Source organism: Macrotis lagotis, chromosome 2, assembly GCF_037893015.1.
Source record: "Macrotis lagotis isolate mMagLag1 chromosome 2, bilby.v1.9.chrom.fasta, whole genome shotgun sequence".
NCBI classification, from domain to species: domain Eukaryota; kingdom Metazoa; phylum Chordata; class Mammalia; order Peramelemorphia; family Peramelidae; genus Macrotis; species Macrotis lagotis.
In genome coordinates, this window is record NC_133659.1 from 200,277,967 (window position 1) to 200,298,417 (window position 20,451).

General features: G+C 40.8%; 1 protein-coding gene across 4 annotated transcripts in view; it reads right to left on the bottom strand.

Moving 5' to 3' along the window:
* Positions 1 to 1,692: 1,692 nt before the first annotated feature.
* Positions 1,693 to 20,451, bottom strand: part of MARCHF10 (membrane associated ring-CH-type finger 10) — a 187,618-nt gene continuing 168,859 nt past the window's right edge. For 3 of the 4 annotated variants that reach the window (XM_074224429.1, XM_074224427.1, XM_074224426.1), the window contains 2 exons: positions 12,214 to 12,327; positions 1,693 to 2,287 (listed from right to left, as the gene is read on the bottom strand). In XM_074224429.1, the coding sequence (XP_074080530.1) occupies positions 2,132 to 2,287; positions 12,214 to 12,327 (270 nt within the window). In that variant the 3' untranslated portion in view covers positions 1,693 to 2,131. Of the gene's footprint in view, positions 2,288 to 5,925; positions 5,969 to 12,213; positions 12,328 to 20,451 lie in introns of all 4 variants that reach the window. The other variant, XM_074224428.1, reaches the window with a different exon arrangement.

Genomic DNA, 20,451 nt, shown 5'->3' on the forward strand with positions numbered 1-20,451 from the left:
CTTCCTAAGCACTCTTCTGCATTTTTGTGAGATTGTTCTCTAGTTGGCTCTTTTACTTAACCAGCTGCTCCTATATCCATTTTCTGGTTCATCATCTATGATCTGCCTATGGATGTTCCCCAAGGTTCTGCCCTGGGCCCTTTTTCCTCTATATACTCTTATTTGGTGATCTCATCAATTTGTTCAATCATCAATTCTATTCAGGTAACTCACAATTCTGTTATTTCTGTCCCTAAGTGACTATTTCTGTCTATTGGACATTTGAACTCTTAGAGATTTCCAACTCTTCCAGACTACCCAGTCTCACAGGTTCAAAACTTTAGTGCCATCAACTCCTCACTCTCACCCCACATATTTATTCATTTGCCAAATCTTATTTCCATCTTCACAATCTCATACATTTTCACTCTTTTTCTCTACTAACCACCTGCCTGGCTCGTTCAGGTCCTCATTAGCTTAGTAGAACTATTGCAATAGACTCCTAACTTTTCCCCTGCCTCAAACCCCTTCCCTCTCCAAGATGATCCCTACTTCACACAGTCATTAATGTCTGACCTTGTCACCCCCCCATTCAAAGAAAATCACCTAGTGATGCACTAATACTTCTAGGTTCAAACCTTGTTTGATATTTAAAGATATTCATTGCTTGCTCCTTTCCTACGTTTCCAGTATCTCACAGTATTCCTCCAAGGACACTATGGTTCCCCCTTACGTACAAAGCTCCATCTCCCTTCTCTGTATCTTTGCCCTGGCTATCTCCCATGTCTGGAATTCTCTTCCTCCAGTCTCTTGGCTCCCCCGGCTTCCTTCAAGACTTAGTTCAAGCATCACCTTCTGTAGGAGACCTCTTTTGGTCTCCTCAGTTGCTTCTGCTTTTTCATCCAAGTTTACCTTGTGCCTGCTTCATGTGTCTTGTATATAGTTAGATATTTTACCCCTTGTCTCCCCTGATAGAATGTAAGCTTCCTGAGGGCAGGCACTTTCATTTTTTCCTCTCTGTCCAGTGGCTGGGACAGATGAGTCCTTTATAAATGTAGGCTGACAGAACTCTTGTGCTAGGATTTAGCAGATCTCAAAGGGAGGTCAATCCCAGAGAGAGGGATGCAGTCCCTATGTACTAGGATCAGGGCCAAACATGGATAAAGCTTCCCCTGCCCACCTCCTTTCCATAGATAAGAGGGCATGATACCTTGGGCTACAAGACTGGTGCCCAGTTATCTTCAGAAGACCAGTGTCAGACCCAACTACCCTCCTCAGTCCTAACGTCTATTTTGGCTCCTTGTACTCTTTCTTTTTTCAGGGAGTTTCTTGAAACATGGTTCAAACCTAGGCATCTCAAGGAGTTCTTTACAGTCAGGATCTTTCATACCATAGGGAGTAAAGGTATTGAGAGAAGGATCTGGAAGGTTTAGGGGATATTAAAAAAAAAACCTCTAGAGTGAACAGAACCCTAATGGGACATCTTTGAAATTTGGGTAATATTGCCAGTTGTGATGGCTATCCCAGGATCCAGACTATCCCAGGCCACCTTGGAGATGTCTCATCCAGAAAAATATTGACCCTACAGATTCTCTTAGGAGATGGGAGGCAAAAGAGCAGTCAGGAGGGTGATGTGTGCCACTCTATGGGGCTTGAGGCCTGGACCCTGAGTCTATGTCTATGGAGACTGAAAGAAGAACTAAATAAAGTGAGTGAATAAACTCAGTTTACTGAATGCTTGTGCCACTGCTAAGTTTCCATTCAGTGTGGAGTGGAGACCTGAACAGACTTCTTTCTGGTTGGGCAATGCCCAAGACAGATTCCCAGGATCCCCTTTTGCCCACCAGGGTAGCTGAGTGTCCTCTAAGAGAGCCCACCTTCTAAAGCAAGGAAGCAGGGGACCCTGGGCAGCAGCAGCAGCGGAATGGCTGGCAGTTATCTGAGTGCTCCCCTCTGTCTGGGGAGGGTTGTTGAGGGACTGACTGGGCAGGAGGAGGATGTCATGAGTGGGGAGCTCACCACTAGCTGCTCTGCCCGTGTTAGTCCAAAGTCAGTGTCAGCTGGTGTTGCAGTTTGAAAATACTCAAGCCAGACCCCAGAAAGAGACGGGTGTAAAGTACAAATGTGAACTGCATACTCATTGGTTTCTGTTTCAGTAAAAAGGAGGAAGGAAGGCACACATGGGGAGCACAGAGAAGGTAGCTGGGCGGAGAGGACCCCATTGAGCTCCATGACCACCCTCCTTGTTAGATGAACCGGCTGCTGCTTTGGAATACACTGGTTTCATTACCATCTCCTGAATCCGAATCTAGAAAGCAAAGAAGATCCACTTAGATAGTTCTGGCTGTACCCGCTATGCTAGCATGCATTAAGATCACCATGTGGGCAGATCAGTTGGAGGAGAAGAGCATATTCAGACAGACACTTCCTGCCTCCGACCCTGCCCACCCCAGCACCGTTATTCTAGAAGGCTGCAGGGGATCGTGGGAATCAAGACTAGGTCCTTGCTACTGGAGGCTTCCTCCTTTTGAAGTTACAGAGACTGTTCTTTTCCCTTTAGTCTTACCCACCTTTCTCAACACTTGGTCTTAAGTCTTGAGACTTCCTAGACTTCAAGAATGAAAAAGTCAAGGGGACTCTTTCCAGACATTCAGCTTCCTTAGCCCAGGGAAACCATGCAGTGATCAGGAGGCAACTGTGCTAAGTGAAATGGAAAGTGGGACTTGGGGAGGAATGAGGGTCCTGGGACAGACTGTTTTGAGTTTGCTTTATTGTGATGAATTTTGGGGTCTTATTCTAATCCCATTCTCATATGGTTTCAGTGAGGCTTCTAGCCTGGCTTGAAACCATTTCTAGTGGCTAAAAGGAATTTGACCTATTGGTCTTCTTCAAGCTTTAAGCTTCTTTTAGCTTTTAGGGTAGACCATGGAATCTTGGAAGGGGAATTGAACACAGGTGGGAAACCCAAGAGCTTCCAAGTTCTCTGGAGCTATTTCAGTGTCTCTGGCTCCCAGGCTCAAATAGCCCAGAGCCATTTGCCCTTCAGGATCTGTGGCTTTTGAGTTAACATGACTATGACATGCCAAAGAGGTGTTGTTCTGGCCCTTGGCCACCTCAGTCTGCCCAAGGGAATTGCAGATTTGCAGAATAATTGTTTCCAAGCACTCAAGGCTTGGCTGTCACTGAAAATCATACTGTACCCAGCTGAAAGGTATCTGGCAGTGACCTTGCAGGAATGGCTCAGAAGCTAAGGTATGGGACAAGGTAAAGGTCGTCAAATCTGGACACACCCCTTCCTCCCTCCTTCCAGTTGTGTTTGCAATGGAACCCCTTGGCCATGAATGGCGGTGAGGTTCTTCAGGCCAATACCGTCAGTCGGGAGGATTGGGAGAGGAAGGGTATGGTCTTATAGGCACTAACCAATAAGAAGGCCAAGGCAACCCAAGAGTGACAGGGAATCTTGGATCCTAGTCTGCTTGTATCCCTATCTGAACTGGGCTAGAATGGATGGGTTACTGTGTTAATTAAACTTAGTCTACTGACCTTAACACAGAGCTAACAACCAGGCCAATCACTCCTGGCATATAGAGCTGGGGAGAACTGGAAGCATATGGTTTAGCTGCAGGCTGTCCTGATTATTTGGCTCTGGGCAAGAAGCCAGAGATGAGCTGCATCTATCCAGAGAAGCAGTATACATCCCCTGTCATGGCAACACTTGCATTGTCTTAGTAGTAACTGGAGGGTGGTAAAAGGTGGCATGCTTAGGGGAGAGTAAAGGATGGGATGGGCAGCAAGTCTCCCTTCCCCATCCCCACCAATGTTTGCTGAGTTAGATGTCATTTATAGAAAAGCTTCAAATTTTGGCTGATGTTTAAGTGCTGCCAAACCAACTTAGTTCTATGAAAGGGGGGCATAACCCCCCCACCCCATCCCAAGCAGATGAAGTCTCCCAAGGAAGGTTCCCTTAGCAGAAGCAACATTAGTGAGTGTGGATGAAGACCAGCTAGACTAGGTTCCTTTTTTTCCATCTTCAGGGATGAAGGATGAAAATTCTGAGGACATTTCAATTCTGAGGACAGCCCAAACCTCTTACATTGCTCTATTTCTAGTCTTCAGGGGCCAGCGATGCCTCACATAAATTGTTTCCAGGGAACACTATGGCCTTGGGGCATTTTGGTCTAACCTCCTGATTTTCAGTGCTCTGAGAAATAAGAGTGTCTGATTTCCATGGAAAAGGAGAACAGAGCTAGAAAAGGTTTGGCATTCATCCACAGCTAATGATGCCAAAGCACAACCATCTGTGATGACCCAGAGTTGACACTAGGGGTCATTACAGCCTTATCTAGCCGAACCCAACCAATTGACCATAGGAAAAAAATAAAAATTACAGCTGGGGGTTTCATTATGACTTGACAAAGAGGGGGAATAAAACTCTGGTGGGAGGGGTCAGAGCTCGAATATGGTGGTGGATCAGCACCTCCACCCTGGTGCAGAGAGGGAGCCACAGGTGACTTTAAATTATCCTAAACAGCTTCAGAGTCAGCGTGCAAGCTCCAAGCTGGTTTCATTTTGCAGTTATTCCTGTCCAAGAGCCCAGCCAAGCTGTTTGTCCAGAAAGAATTTAATTCAATGTGCCATATTTGGCAAAAGTGAATGAGCTTATTTGAGTAGAGTAACTATATGGATGTGTAGAGGGTTTTAAAAAGAAGACTGAGAAGTGTCTCTGTGTGTGTGTGTGTGTGTGTGTGTGTGTGTGTGTAGAAATGCATTGGAAATACCTATCTTGTGTGTTCACTTCCCTGCACTGCTTCATTTCTGCCAAGAATCAAAGAAAAGCAAGCTTTCTGTTTTTGCTGAGGGAAACAATGCTGGGGTGGGGTGGGGAGGGTTTGGGGAAGGCTCATCCAAAGGAGTGTTTCTCCCCTAACCTTTTTCCTCCTCGGTTGTTTGGGGAACTGGAGAGGAAGGACACTATATATACTTGATTATATCAGAGGCAAGTAACTGATGTCCCAAAGAAACAATCTTGATGATTTTTGCCCTAGAGAACTAGTGACAAGTCTAATTGGTCCATTAAGGCCTTGTCCTTCTTGATAAAATAAAGCATGTGAAAGGAGGGATGGATCCTGCCCTACATCCTCTGAAAATTGGTCAGTGATTCCTGAATCACAGGCCAGGACTACTGTTATTGTTACAAATGCATCCATCTTCTTCAGGCTCTTGAATGAGCTGGAGGATACCCACCCTGATAAACTGGGTCCAGTCTTCAGGGACCAACAGTTATTTCTCCTTAGAGATTTCTGAACTATCCCCTCAATCTATTCTAATATGTGTCTCTCCTTGTTTCCTATTGAAATATTTTCCTTCTGCCTTAAGTCCATCTCTCTTGTTCACAGAGAATTCATAAGAAATGGATGTGGGAAAGAGATCCCCCCACCATGTTGGTCACTTGTTGGGAGCACAAGCTGGTGTCACTTTCTTGGAGTCCAGAAGAATGACTTGACCAACACAAGAGAGTGTCAAGCATTTGATGAGGGAAGCTTAACTAACATGTAACCAACCTTCATTTCAGCATCTGAAATCCATCCCCATAACCCAGAGCCCTTCTAGGCAGTAAATAATCAAGAAGGCCCAGCACACAATGAATACAGAAAGCAGGAAAAAGGATGTCAAGGGATGGGCAGCAAGTCAGTGACTGGGCCCCAGTAACCTCTTCCCTTTGATAGGCTACTCTTGTTTTTAGCATCAAGTAAAATTCTTATCTTCTCTGTATTCAGGGCACTTGGACTTGCCTTCCTGATTATTTTCTTTAGATCTAATTTCCCAAGCTTTGTTTGGTTATTTTTGCCTCTGGGTGGTGTTCATTACTTCCTTCCATGGCATCAGGCCCAACATAGAAATAGAGAAACATTCAATAAGTAAAACATTGCTGACCCCCAAACCTACTTTCACTTTCTTCCGGTCTGGGTTGTGAGTAATTTCTTGACAACTATGAGAAAGAAGATAAGAAGAAATGAATTCTTTTCCAGCACACTAGTGAACAGACGAATAATTCTCTAGTCCCAAGAATGTGTCTTAGATCTCTTCCAAGGTGACAAGGAAAATAAGGTGAGAATATCAGGGCATTGTTAAGATTCAGTGTAAACTGAGGGTCAGCTTAATGTCAAACACAGGCAGGTTTAAGCACTCATAACTCTGAGATCATTTGCTATTCAAACCTTTTTTATTTGGCAATGTGAAAATGAAGTTTATCTCAACCCCTAGAACTAGGTTTTGACAATTGGAAGAGCTTAAATAGGCCACAGGAGTGAAGGGTGAATTAATTGCTAAGGGCCTTAGCCTTAGTTTTTAAATAATCATTGCATTCTCCCCTGGCAGGAAGCAGCAGGCTGTGGCTTGTGGGGTCAGCTTTGTTCTAAGTTTATAACACTTCCACACTACAATCAAGGACAGTGTCTCCAGCAAAGCCTCAGCAGGAGCCCATTATGCCACTAGGCAAAGATTTGGCCTCCCTGTGTGCACTGACTGGTGTCCTGTACCTTCAATAAGATCAAATTTGTAACAGGGACAGTAAAACTCCTTCCTAAAAGAAATGAGACAAGGAGGGGCCCCCCTAAGAGTCTCATGCAACTAGTACCAGGGCAACAATGAAGCCACTTGGAGGTGATTCTTGGGATCCCTTTTGCTTCAAAAAGAAAGGGATTGGAAAAGTTGTAAAAAAAACAAAACCCAAACCACCCCAAAACCCTACCTCCTAAAAGATCCTTATTGAGTCTGCCTTAGTAAGAAAGACTTTGCAAAATTAGTTGGTAAATTGTAAATTAAGCCTGTGCTTAATCACTCTCTCCATTTTTCTGCTATAATGGGGTTATGAGATGACCTGAAATTGCCTCCAGACTCTGGGCTAAGGTGCCACAGGTTAGCTCTCAACCCAACTGAGGAGAACTGAAGGGTCTTCCAGGATAGTGGTTTTCAGGTAAATTTCACTAAGAGGCTTCCATAGGAAGGCCAGTGGACACTTTGTCCTACTGGATCACGGCTGGAGATTTCTGGGCTTAGAATCAAAAAAACCCCATAGAAGTCACTTGGTCCTCCTAGTACAGAAATCTCATTTAGAACATCTCTTAAGAGCAGCCATCCAGTCCTTTCATGAAAAATAGATTGCTCAGAAAAATAATTGCTTTCTAAGACAGATTATTCAATTGTTGGCAGTTCAAAAAGTTCATCCTTGAACCCAAATATGGTTTTCTGAAAATTCGATTCACTGAACCAAGTACAAACTGAGTGCTGAAAAACAGACTATCATGTCCCTCCTAAATCTTTTCTTCTCCAGGTTAAATATACCTAGTAACTCCTTCATCCATCCTATGCTCCAAGGCCCCTCACCATCTTGGCCAACTTTTTTTTGAATCTGTTACAGTTTGTCAATGTTTTTTTAAAAATATGATATGCAAAACCAGCTCTAATCAGAGCACAGTTAGGACAGTCACCTTCCCCAATTCTGTACATTATGTTTCTGTTAATACAGCTTAATATCACATTTAAATGTTTGATAATTACATCAATGCCTTAACAGTAAGACATTGAATCATTTAAAGCCCCTTGGTCTTTTTCAAATTTTATTTATTTAAGGCAATGGGATTAAGTGAGTTGCCTAAGGTCACACAGCTAGGTAGTTATTAAGTGTCTGAGGCTAGATTTGAACTCAGGTTCTCCTAACTTTAGGGCCAATGCTCTATCTACTGTGCCACCCACCTAGCTGCTCCCCCCCCCCCGTCTTTTCACATGAACTATTATGTAGTCATTTTTGAATTTTTGCTTTTATAGTTGATTATTTAAGCCCAAGAGGAGAACTTTATATTTACCACTGATTTCATCTCACTAGTTTGGGGTCAACCTATGGAAATGTAGCTGAGCCATTTTCCTCACTTTATTAACCATTTCTTGGTTATCTTTTAAGTATCTGAAAGTCCTGTTTTTAGGGGTAATCTGTCCCTAAGAGGTCAATTTCAACAAGTCTACCATGAAGCTGCTGCTCTCTTCTACCTTTTGTGAAATGATTAATTAACATTAATCTAAGGTTTGACTGAGAGACTTCATCTAAGCCAGAGAGCCTGGCAGCCTAGGTCCTGAGCCACGGTTTAAAGAAGGCCTTGAATAATTTGTCTTGGGTCAATTATATGTGTACTTATAGAGAGAGTTAGAGGGGTTTAGGACTAGTAAAAAAAAGCTTGTGACCTTTGGAAAAGTATGTGCCAAAGACATTAGATGTTGAATAATGTCAGCTTCACAGCTAGGTACTGGGAGTCTACTTAGTATATAGCTTACAGATATTATTTCTTTCACATGAATGTGAGCTTCCTATATTCCTCCAGGCAGGATCTGGGTTTTGCTTTTTTTTTTTTCCCTCTGTAATCTCAAGTTTTAATCAAAACACCTTGAATGTAGTTTGGTTTAGTCATTTTTCAGTCATATCCAACTCCTTGTGACCTTATATGGGATATTCTTGGCCAAGATCTGAAGTGGTTTGCTATTTCCTTCTCCAGCTCATTTTACAGATGAGAAAACTGAGCCAAAAGGGTAAAATGACTTGTTCAGGGTCACACAGTTACTAAGTTAGTTCACATTTGAACTCAAAGCTGAGTCTTCCTGATTCTACCAGACAAGGCACTCTATCAATGTGTCACCTACAAGCTCCAAAGATATAGATTAGTTAGCAGTTAATAAATGCTTATTGATTACTGTGCCTTCTTGATGAAAAACAAGTTTAAAAACTCAACTTGTTTAATCTAGTTTCTGGTGGATGAGGAAGAATAAAAGGGAATTTCCACTCTCTTTAATGTGTCTTTGACTTTCCCTCAAGTTGTATATTTTTTTTAAGTTGTATATTTCTAAGAGGAAACATAGAGAATCAATTCAAGCTATTGTATGAACCTGACAAAAAACAATTTGACTTCACATTCTTATTTCCCTTTCTCTTGGAGGAGTGGTTGGTCATTTGCAGTCATTTGTTCTGGGATTTTCTAAATGACTTTCAAACAGGAATGAAAAAGAATTATTTGATCCTCTCTCCCTTAAGATTCTTCAAAAACAGAAGTCAATGACTCAAGGCTTTGTGTTCACTTCTTTTGTTTTGTACAACTTGTTAATATTGTCCCCATATTTTTTTTTTACAATTCTTATGGCTAATGTTCCTTCTCCTTTGGGCCATCTGTAACCTATATCAACCTTAGCTAAAAGGTCTTTGAAGTTCAACAGGCAGTAAAACATTCATTTAAAAAGATGGGAAGTCATGAAAATGAGGCTGCAGAAATGCTGGCAAAAGATTGTTTCCTGTTTCTTGTAGTGTCTCTTTTAGGAATTACCATCACAATGAAAATAAAGGAGTGATTAAGCATGAATAAGAATAGATCAGAAAAAAGGAAAAGATCTGGGGTTGACACTAACTTAAACTCAACACTATTGGGAACTGAGATATCTCAGAGTAAGATTTTAGCCTAAAAACACAGAAAAATTGAGGAAAGGTGTAGTGATAGAGAGGTGTTGAGAGTTCCATTTTAAATACTTTCAGGTCAATTTTTCAAATTAGAAAGTTGTAGAGGAATCTGGAGAATCCAATTGTTCCAGACTACAAGAAATGATGCTGCCTACTGATGGGCTTTAGGCATCAAATGGTTCTGGGGGGACTGACAAAGGCATCTCTCATATACAGCCCTCACCCTCTGACTTTGGCTACACCAACAGTCTTCCACAGCTGGTCCTCCTGCCTCGAGTCACTCCCCACTTTAATCCATTCTCCACTCAGCTGCCAGGGTAATTTTTCTAAAATCTCAGAGTCCACATGTCACCCCTTGCAGTTCAGTGAGCTCCAGTGCCTTTTCCTTCCCTGCTCGTTTTGAAAGTCTTCATAAGCTGGCCATTCCTAGTTTTCTGGTTTTCTTATACCTTCTTCTCCTTCATATATTCTATGACTTAGTGACACCAGCATTGCAGCATCTTCACCCCAACTACAACCATAGTCACCACAACTAGAACTTTAATAGCTAACATTTATTATGAACCAGGTGTCAATGATTACTAAGAACTTTATAATGATTATTTCATTGATCTTTACAACAATCCTGCTATTACCCCCATTTTAAAGGAGAAGAAACTGAGACAAATAGAGATGAAGTGACTTGCCTAGAGTCTGAATTCCTAAGTGTCTGAGGCTGGATTTGATCCTGAGTCCTCTTAAATTCAGGCCCAGAGCTGTCTGCCCCATGACCCCCCCCCCCCCCCTCAATTCCATCCCTTGCCCTCTTGCCTTGTTCTGGCTGTCTCCTCTGCCTAGAATGTTCTGTTCCTCACTTCTACCTCTTAAGACTCACCTACATCTTACCTTTGCATCAGGCCTTTCCTCATTCCCCCAGTTGCTAATGCCTTCCCCCTTCAGACTCCCATCTACTCTGTATATAATTATCTACATACATATATTCCTAGCTTATATTTAAATATACTTAGCTATTTGCATCTTTTCTCTCACTTTAGAATATAAGAGTATGGTGCCTGGCACACACTAAGGACTTAATAAAGGCCTACTGACTGAGCCATATCTAATGCCACAAGGTTCCGTCCTGACCCATGCTAGATGTCCTTCTAACATAGGATCACCAGAGACCAGTGCTGGCCGACTTTCCCAAGGCCTCAGGGAACAGAATTCTGGAAATTTGAAAACTGGGTGGATCTTTGAATTTCATTACTCTGTACAAGATTCCAAGGAAAGGATATTTTCTTTGTCTAGGGACAAACTCAATGAATCTTTCATATTCCTAGTGCATTGTCAATGGGGAGATGTTTTATAAAGTTTTAAGCTTAAGACCCTTGTGCCCCTCCACAACTGGCAAATTTTAGATAATAGTAGCTCCACTGTAGGCTTGGACACTAATCTAGATGATGGTTTCATAGAATTTTAGGGCTGGGAAGGAGCTCAGAGGCTGCCCAGTTATTCACTACTGGTGCTGCCAGCACCAAGTTGGATGCTAGTTTAATCACTAAACTTCTTAATCATTCTCTGTCCTAATGCCAGCTAAGGCAATTTCCTTGGACATAACAAATTCTTCCTCTGAAGAGAAATAGCAGCCATATGAATAACTCAGCAATTCAATTTGGGTTTGCCTACTTCCACACAGTGGCAGGAGAAAATAGTAGGAAGAATAATTGATGGGGAATCCCAAGACATCAACAATCATTTATCAAGTACAGTCTGTATTCCAGATCCCTTGCTAAGCAATGGATCTGTGTGCCTCTAACTATAAGACTTCGGGTAAGACACTTGCCTTATAATTTCTTCCTCTGTAAAGTGAAGGATATGAACATTATGACCTGTAAGGTCCTGTATGCACAGTTACATACATGTACACATACCTACATAGGTAAAATGGGTCTCAAAAGTAAAAGTTTAGAAAGGGTTGCTCCTATCTCCCTGGAGACTACAATGTCTGTGCTGGTGAGTGGTCTCTTTTCCCAGGTAATTTTCTGTTTGTGAAATTTTAGATAACATAGAAACATAGATGCCAATCCTAGCATCTTCTCTGGGGTTTTTGCTTGGAATATGTTTTTAGATGGGAGCTTGCTTTTAAAAGTCATTTATATTAATGCCATTGATGACCATTCAAGTAACTATCATGCATTTATGGGATTACTATTGTTTTTTTTTTGTTTGTTTGTTTTAGGTTTTTCCAAGGCAGATGGGGTTAAGTGGCTTGCCCAAGGCCACACAGCTAGGTAATTATTAAGTGTATGAGACTGGATTTGAACCCAGGTACTCCTGACTCCAGGGCCAGTGCTTTATCCACTGCGCCACCTAGCCGCCCCTACTATTGGTTTTTCAACTGCATTGTACAGTGTCTAGGGCAGGTAGGAGGTCATTGTGCATAGGAAACTGGGTCTGCAGTTAAGACCCCAAGCCTGGTGTCAAATCTGGCTTCTTGTTGTATGACCCCAGACAAATGACTCAACTATGTTTGCCTCAGGTTCCTCATTTGTAAAATGAGCTAGAGAAGGAAATGGCAAATCACTCCAGAATCTAAATGGGGTCACAGAATCTGAAACTACAGAACAACAACAGTGATTACTCAAATGATGGAACAACTGAGTCTGATTATACAGAAACAGACTCAGTATTTCTATCAAGTGATGTCCAATTACAAAAATAATGGTGCTGTATTATATACAATTGATCTTTCTACTTACCCTCTCTCTTGCTGCCCGGTTATAGTTTAATCTCATGAGTTCAGCAAACCTCTGTTCATAAAGGTGAAGGAGAAGGACTAGGTACAGACCTGAGTTCATCAACTCATTTTGTGCCTAAAAAAATAGAATGGAGAAGTAGTAAATTGATCTCAAATGCCAATCGATCAATACAGTGTATTAAGTGCTGAGGATCAACATCATCAAAGAGGCAAAAGACCCTGCCCTGTAAGTAGCTTACAACCTAATGGGTCAACATGCAAACAAATACATACAAAGCAAGCTCTAGACAGGGTAATTAACAGAGGGAAAGCCCTGGAATTAAGAAGGATTAGGGAAGGCTTCTGATAGTAAAAGGGATTTTATTTAGGATTTAAAAGAAGTCAGAGCTGGGGAGGGAGAGCCTTCCAGACTTGGGGGACAGCCAGAGAAAATGACCAGAGTTGAGTGATGGAGGATCTTGGTTGTAGAACAATCAGGAGGCCAGTTTGAAGACTGGAAAGGTAGGAGAGGGCTAGGTTATGAAGGACTTTGAAAGTCAAACAGCATTTTGTATTTGAAGTCACTAGAGTTTATTGAAAAGTGAAATGGTTGAGACCAGCACTTTAGGAAATTCACTTTAGTAGCTGGAGAATAATAGATTGGAGTGGGGAAGAGACTTGAGTCTGGTGTATCAGTAACAGGCTATTACAAGAGTCCTGGTTTGAGGGAATTTGGACCCGTATTAGAGTGGTGGCAGTGTTATAAGAAAGAAGGGGATATGTTTGAGACATGTTGCCAAGATGGAAATATCAGATCTTGACAACAGGTTAGAGAGGGGAAGGATTTAGGGGAAAGGATATTGAGTTCCATTTTGTATACATTAAGTTTAAGATGTCTACTGGACAGTCAGTTTGCAAAGTATGAAAGGTAATTGGAGATGTGAGACTGGAGATCTACAGAGAGATTAGGACAGGTTAAGGAGATTTGAGAATCATCAGCATAGAAATAGTAATTAAATCCATGAGAGCTGATGAGATTACTGACTGAAGAAATACAGAGAGAAGAGAAGAAGATCTGGTGATCTAAAGGAAGATCCAATAATGTTTATTGATTGACTGATAGATTAAAATACATTTTTGATCACTGTAGCTAGGGGAAGATGTGTAAGTAGCTCCTAATAATGGAAGGAACAGAGTTGGTATGGATGGCAGCAGAGAAAGAGATACCCCAAACTCTTGGGGTTACTCTTTAAAACCCTACAGAGAAGATGTGGAGCCTGGCTTCTGGAGAGAGAGTCAGAGCATGCTCACTATACAAGAAAAGTTTTATGTTATGTCATCACCATACCATCATCACCATCATCACCATTACAATCATCATCATCATCATCATCAATAACAACTGGTACTTAATAATCACCTACTATTGTGGACTGTGCTAAGAAATGGAGATATAAAGGCAAAAATGAAAAAAAGTCCCTGCTTTCCAGAAGCTTATTGTCTATTCATGGAGACAAACATTTGTATATAAGGGTATATTAAAATAGTTATGTATGCCCATGCATGGGAATCCATATGGACTATATAATGCAAATATGTGAATTGGATACATATTTCTAGAATTTGGCCCACTTCTATAGAGGGGGAGGAGATGTAGGGCCAAACCTATACTGCCAGAAAGTTACTAGTTAGGTGGCTTGGGGCAAGCAGGCCCCAAGAGTAATCTAAAAAGCTGGGTATTCTTTCCCCCAAGAGGGACTAGAATTATCTCTATCTGCCTCTGTGAAATATATTTGTTCAATGGGTATAATTTAAGATTTCAGAGCTATTTTCTTTGTTGCTCTTAAGGAACAGGGGTCATTAACTTATATACCCACCAACTTAACTCTTTCTCATTAAATGCTAGTTATACAAAAGACCACATTAAAGCAAACCCACTTATCCACACAAAATAGCAATCAGAAATTAGTGGATGTATACAGATTAGAACATACTAGAAAATATACAAGAAAAATCTTAGCTCAAACCTGAGAAAGACTCCAATCTTATTCAAGGGGCAATTTTCTCTCAACAAAATCTTTCTGGGGGAAAGCTGAAAGTCAGCTATATTTCTGCAGTTTCCAGAGTCTTTCTAGCTCTCTCCTTTTTAAAGGTTTCTCTGTCTGTCAAGTCTCTGAAACTGAAACAAACCAGCCCAGTGGATAGAGCATTGGCCATGGAGTCAGGAGGACCTAAATTCAAATCTAGCCTGAGACACTTAATAATTACCTAGCTGTATGACCTTGGGCAAGTCACTTAATCCCATTGCCTTGCAAACCCCGCCCCGCCCCCAAAGTCTCTGAAATCCTATGCTTCTTTCCTAAGAAGTTCTGGCACCAATTCTATCCCTTATCCAGATCCATAGCATTAGTTCAGCATTCTCTCTGCTGGCTAGGAGTCATATCAAGCTTGGTCAGAAGATCATTTATAGATACATGGTGATTTTTTGGGAGATACAGGGATTAATTCATTAATTAATCAGCTAAGGAGTATCCAGAAAAGTCCTTATACAGAAGGCTCTTGAGCTGTCTTGAAGGAAAATAGGGATTCTAAGAGGTGAAGGTAGGGATAAAATAGATTTCAAGAATGACAGACAATTACAAAAGGCAAAGAGATAGGAGCTGGAATGCTGTGTATAAACAAGAGTAAAAAAGGTAAAAAAAAATAAAAATATATGAAGGGAGTAATGTGTAAAAAATCTGGAAAGGTAATCTGGGGTCAAATTATAAAGAGCTATGAATGACAGATGGAGAAGCTTATATTCAACACTGGAAGCAATAGAGAATCACAAGATTTTATGGAGTAGTGGAATGACACAGTCACCCTTGTACTTTAGGAAAATCCCTTCAACATCTATGTGGAGGACTAAGTAGTCTGGAAAAAGGCAGGGAGACTTCCCCTTTATTAGTTTATAATCATTATTTCCTATAAGATGTGCCATAGATTCTATTTCCTCCAAAATACCTCTCTTGATTCCATATAACCTGTTCTGATCTCCTGTATATCCTGCCCCCCAGCACTTGGTTGTTCATTTGACAGTACAGTATCCTGTATGTTAGAGATTGCTTTGTAATTTTCTAATGCTAATGTTTGCTAGATGAAAAGTTCCTTGCAGACAGGGAACATTATTTCTTTCTTATGCCTCTCCCTCTTTCCAATAAATCCTACCAAGATATGAAGGTTATGAGTATAGGTCTTGGTGATAGATGATAATCATCAGAAGGTTATCTGACAGGTGATGAATTTTCAGCAGTGGGCAATTCATGAGAACAACTCAGAAAAGTTCTGATTTCTCTGAAGGGAGTAACCACACTTAATGAAATCATAGGCCTTTTGAAGTCATAAAGTATTTGGATAATAAAACAGTTCTTGAAAGTGATCCCACAAAACAACTTCAATAGACTTTTTGCTAAGGAAGGAAACCCAATTCTATTATTTATACCATTATAACAAGGACATCAGCAATAAACTCTTCTCCCACCTTTATGTGTAGTTTGTTTGGTCTAATTCCATTAATCACTGCCTTATCACAAACTTTTTCACATTCCAAATTCTCAGGGTACCATTGGTAGGCATCTCTACAGAAGTCACCTAGTACCAGGCAATTGGAATTCCCAAGAAAGGAGATGATCTTTTCTCTTTGGAGCCTACACAGATAGTTTAACTTCGGGAATCTCAAAATTTTGAGTTCTCAGTGATGCTTTGGCAATTGGAGGCTGGCCTTTTTTGAGAAGAATGGTGGGAGAAAGGCAGCCTTCTAAAGAGAGAAAATAGGGGCAATTAGGTGGCACAGTAGATAGAACAGGGGTCCCTGGAGTCAGGAGTACCTGAGTTCAATCCAGCCTCAGACACTTAATAATCATCTAGCTATGGGCAATTATTGGGCAAGTCACTTAACCCCATTGCCTTAAATAAAAATTAAAATAAAGATTGAAAATAAATTTACCCTTTGGCCTTTATCATAGAAATGTACAAATTATCAAAAACAAAATGATTCACCAAAAGGCAGAAGTATCATAATTGTGGTCACAATACCTGGCTTAGAGGATAATTGCTTTCTCCAAAAAATACAAGTAGAGTCAGCACTAAGTTCTATTCATTTGTTCATCTATGGAGCAAAGTAGATATGCATCCCTAATCTGGGAGATAGAGCACTATTCTGCCTCCCAGTGTTTCCATTCCCAAACACAAGGAATGCATGAGTTCATACAGGATGTACAAAGATTACACAAAGAACCCCTACCACCCTTTCCCAGACCCCCTCCCCCTTGCCATTAGGTCACAGAGCCAGCTCAAAAATAAATCCACTTCTACATACAGAAGGGAAAACTGTTCCAGGACAAAATTATGTCAGAAATACTGGGATGGTTAAGGAGAGCTCTCCTTTCTTCTCCTTCAGATCAGAACTAGCCTATTATGTCTGGTGAGATGGCCCATCAAAGCCCAGATCCCTGGCAGAACTGAGTGTCTAGAAAGCATTTGCCTTGGGAGCAAAATATCACCCTGCCTGGGGACTGAAGACTACATCAGACCTTACAGTGCCAGAACTTACACTCCATTTCAGGAGATGCTAATGGATTTCCCATTGCCTCTGGCTCTTTTATGCCCTTTTAAGTGGAGATTAAAAATCCTCCAACTAGAATGAGCTTTGAAAAAAAAATGCATCTTTGCCCTAGAGGACAGAGGCAGGGGATCAGACTTATGTTGTTTATCTTTTCCAGATAGGCAAGTCTTATGGCATGCTTTCCCCTCTTTGGCTATGACTTCCTGCTGTAGGCTGCCAGTGGCTTTCTTTCTAGACAATCTCTTCATGAGCAAACCTTTATACTCAAATACACTTTAAGGCATAATGGCAAATCAATCAGTTAGAAAATAACTTGTTAGTATCAGGTTTGTCAAAGCATTCAGGAAAATCATTTACTTTTATGACTCAATAAGGCCTAGAGGCATGGAGATGGGAAAATATCCAGTAATGTTTTCTGCAGATAGTTTGAAAAAGTCACTTCTAGAAGATTGTGTCTGTTCTCCAGTCTGTGGGAGGGAATCTGTCACATTGCACTATAAATCTGATTTGCTGAATTCTTTTATGGGAGCCCTTCATGTGTATTATGTATGAGTCTGCAAAGCCCTATTATTCTTGACAAAGGGGCTCTGTGGACCAATCAGAATATTAATTTGATATTCAACTCTGAATCATCTCTTCCACCAAGTTCCAAGTTGGGGGTGGGAGTGGGAGTGGGGGACGTTATCTAAAAAGTTCCCAAGTAGTTGTTTTGCAATTGCAAAACTTGTTAGGCTGATTTTCTAGCTTTTTGGAAAACATAATTTCTGAGATCTATTCCCAGGCATCCACCCCTCCAAGCTGTTTACAGCTCTGACTGGGATTCACTCAGACTCTTTGCTTCCTCAAGGGAAGGAGGTTAAGAGGCTGGAAGGGAGAGGAGTTGGAGATCAGTGACCAAAAGCTATTTAGAATACTTTTTTTTTGAAAAGGTAATTTTCGTACAAAGTACATTAGTATCAGGACATACACAGAGAAGTCCTCCTTACTTCCAGCCAGTGTGCTAGCTCAGCACTTGGGGGGTCTTTGTATAGGAGAGGTTTCCACCTGGCCACATGCAACTTTATTGTGTGTTTATGGACTTAATTTAAGTGTTTGAACGATGATAAAGCAGTTTCTTTATTGGGATCTGAGCAGGGAGCACCAATGACTTAGAGAATTCTTGAAAGAAAAGAACCTTGGTTGCCACTCTTTTAAGGCAGTTCGGAGAACTCGAGCCAGTCTTTTGCTGCTTCTTCTGTTTGGTGTTCCTTCTTCTGATCATAGGTTAAAAAACAAAACAAAACATCAGTCTTGAGATGGAACTATCCAGACTTGGAGGTGACTTTGCAAAAAGTTTGAAAAACTCGGAGATCCCAAATCTTCAGTGCTGGCTATAATTAAGGATCAATAATTGGCAGCTATTATAACACATCTTGGGAAAGATGATCATCATTAAGAGGAGCCCTAAGCCTTGGATGTCTTGCCAGAAGCCTTGGAAAAGGAAGAAATTATTTGGACAGTTTAACTAAGGTGAAATGTAACAGTACCTATTTAGAAATCCTAATGATGGCTTCAAGTTCTATTCATTTGTTCGTTTATGAACAACTTTCTGGCTAAGTAGTATTGCTATTATTTGTTTACTTCTTTTGCTATTGTTTGTTTACTTTTTTTTTTTTTTTTTAGTTTTTGCAAGGCAATGGGGTTAAGTGGCATGCCTAAGGCCACACAACTAGGTAATTATTAAGTGTCTGAGGCCGGATTTGAACTCAGGTACTCCTGACTCCAGGGCCAGTGCTCTATCTACTGTGCTACCTAGCTGCCCCATTTGTTTACTTCTTTTTCTCGTAGCTTGCTAGCAAATTTTTCTATCAATTCATGCTTGTGAGAACTGTTTTATATTAAGCATTTCTTTTCTGTAAAAAAAAGTGAATACCTGTCTCACATGTGATTCATATTGTACATTAAATCTCTTTCTACTCTCTGCTTATGGAATAAACTGGATGAGAACAAATCTAAGCTTTAACTAATTCCCCCCCTCAATGTGTGTGTGTGTGTGTGTGTGTGTGTGTGTGTGTGTGTGTGTGTGTGTGTGTGTGTGTAGTGTGTATGTATAAAAAGAATAGGAAAAAAGAAACTTAAGCCATTCTCTTTAGAGTTTAGGCTTCTCAAGGGAAACCTGTCACCACATATGTAGGCCAGATCAGAGGAGCCTCTGGGTAGGGAAAGAGGGTTCAGCACTTATTAACTACTATAGTCTTTGTCAACAAATTCATTTGAATATCATCATATCATAAGCCTACCAACTCAAAATTCTAAATAAAATCCATCAGAAATAGTTTGACAACCTAGATGAATATTGCTGCTGAGTCAGCAGTTATGTTTGACAAAATTTTTTCCATGTTGGTGAAGTTTATATGAGAGGAAGCATCAAAAGGATTTATACTTTGCTGAGGTGGACGAAAAATCAGCTGTTAAGACTCAGTAATAACAATCAGGGACATTGTACTCTCCCTCCTCCCCTCCCCCACTTTCAACTTAAACTTTGGGATAACTGTGGTTAGCAAATGTTCCATCACAGTGGGCAGGAGACATGAGAGCATACATTGTAAAAATTCTAAAATGATATATGATCTAAAGTAAAAAGAGTCCAGGCCTAGGAGTTGGAGGAATTGGGGCCAACTTTGTTATTGAGAAACTTTGTGACTTTAGGCAAGGGAAGACATTGAAAATAATTGAAGCTATTCCTCCAGTTTTTTTTTTTTTGTTTTTTTTTTTTTTAGCATTTTGCAAGGCAAATGGAGTTAAGTGGTTTGCCCAAGGCCACATAGCTAGGTAATTTTTAAGTGTCTGAGGCTGGATTTGAACTCAGATACTCCTGACTCCAGGGCTGGTGCTTTATCCACTGCACCACCTAGCCACACCCCCTCCACAGTTCTAATTCCCACTTCCAATCACCTGAGACTCAAGCCCTAGTCTCTCCTCTTTTACTCCTTATGAAAAGTCAACCTTTCTATTTAGTGCCCTTAATCTAATAACTTCTGGTCTCCTGGCAGATTTCCTCTTTGGTCATCCCTTCTTATTCTTAATTTTCCACTTTTCTTTATCCATTACTCCCTTCTTACTCCCTTCAAATATACACAACTCTCTCCCATCCTTAAAAAACCCCTTTTCTTGACCTGTTATCTCCATCTTTCCTTCTTTTCACAGCCAAACTCCTAGAAAAAAGCTGTCTATATTTATTGCTCCAAATTTATCACCTCCCACTTACTTCTCAGTGCCTCACAATCTGCTCCACTATTTGACAAAATTGCTTTCTCTAAGGTCACCAATGATATCTTTTATTGCTCATCAATTGGCTTTATCCTTCTTGATCTCAGTCTTTATCCAATTGAATTCTCTACCTCATCTGACATTGCTGACCACCCCTTCTTTCTGAATACCCTGCTCAGGTCCTACATAGGGGACCAACCCTAACTACTCTTTTTCCTTTGTAGAATCATCATCCATTCCATGCCTCATGGGCTTGTGTGTGTGTGTGTATATATATATATATATATATATATATATATATATATATATATACAGAGTTTTGTCTTAGTCCTCTCTTTTTTCTTGGTGATCTCATCAATTCCCATGGATTCAACTATAATCTTGATGCAAATGAATCCAAAGGTTATA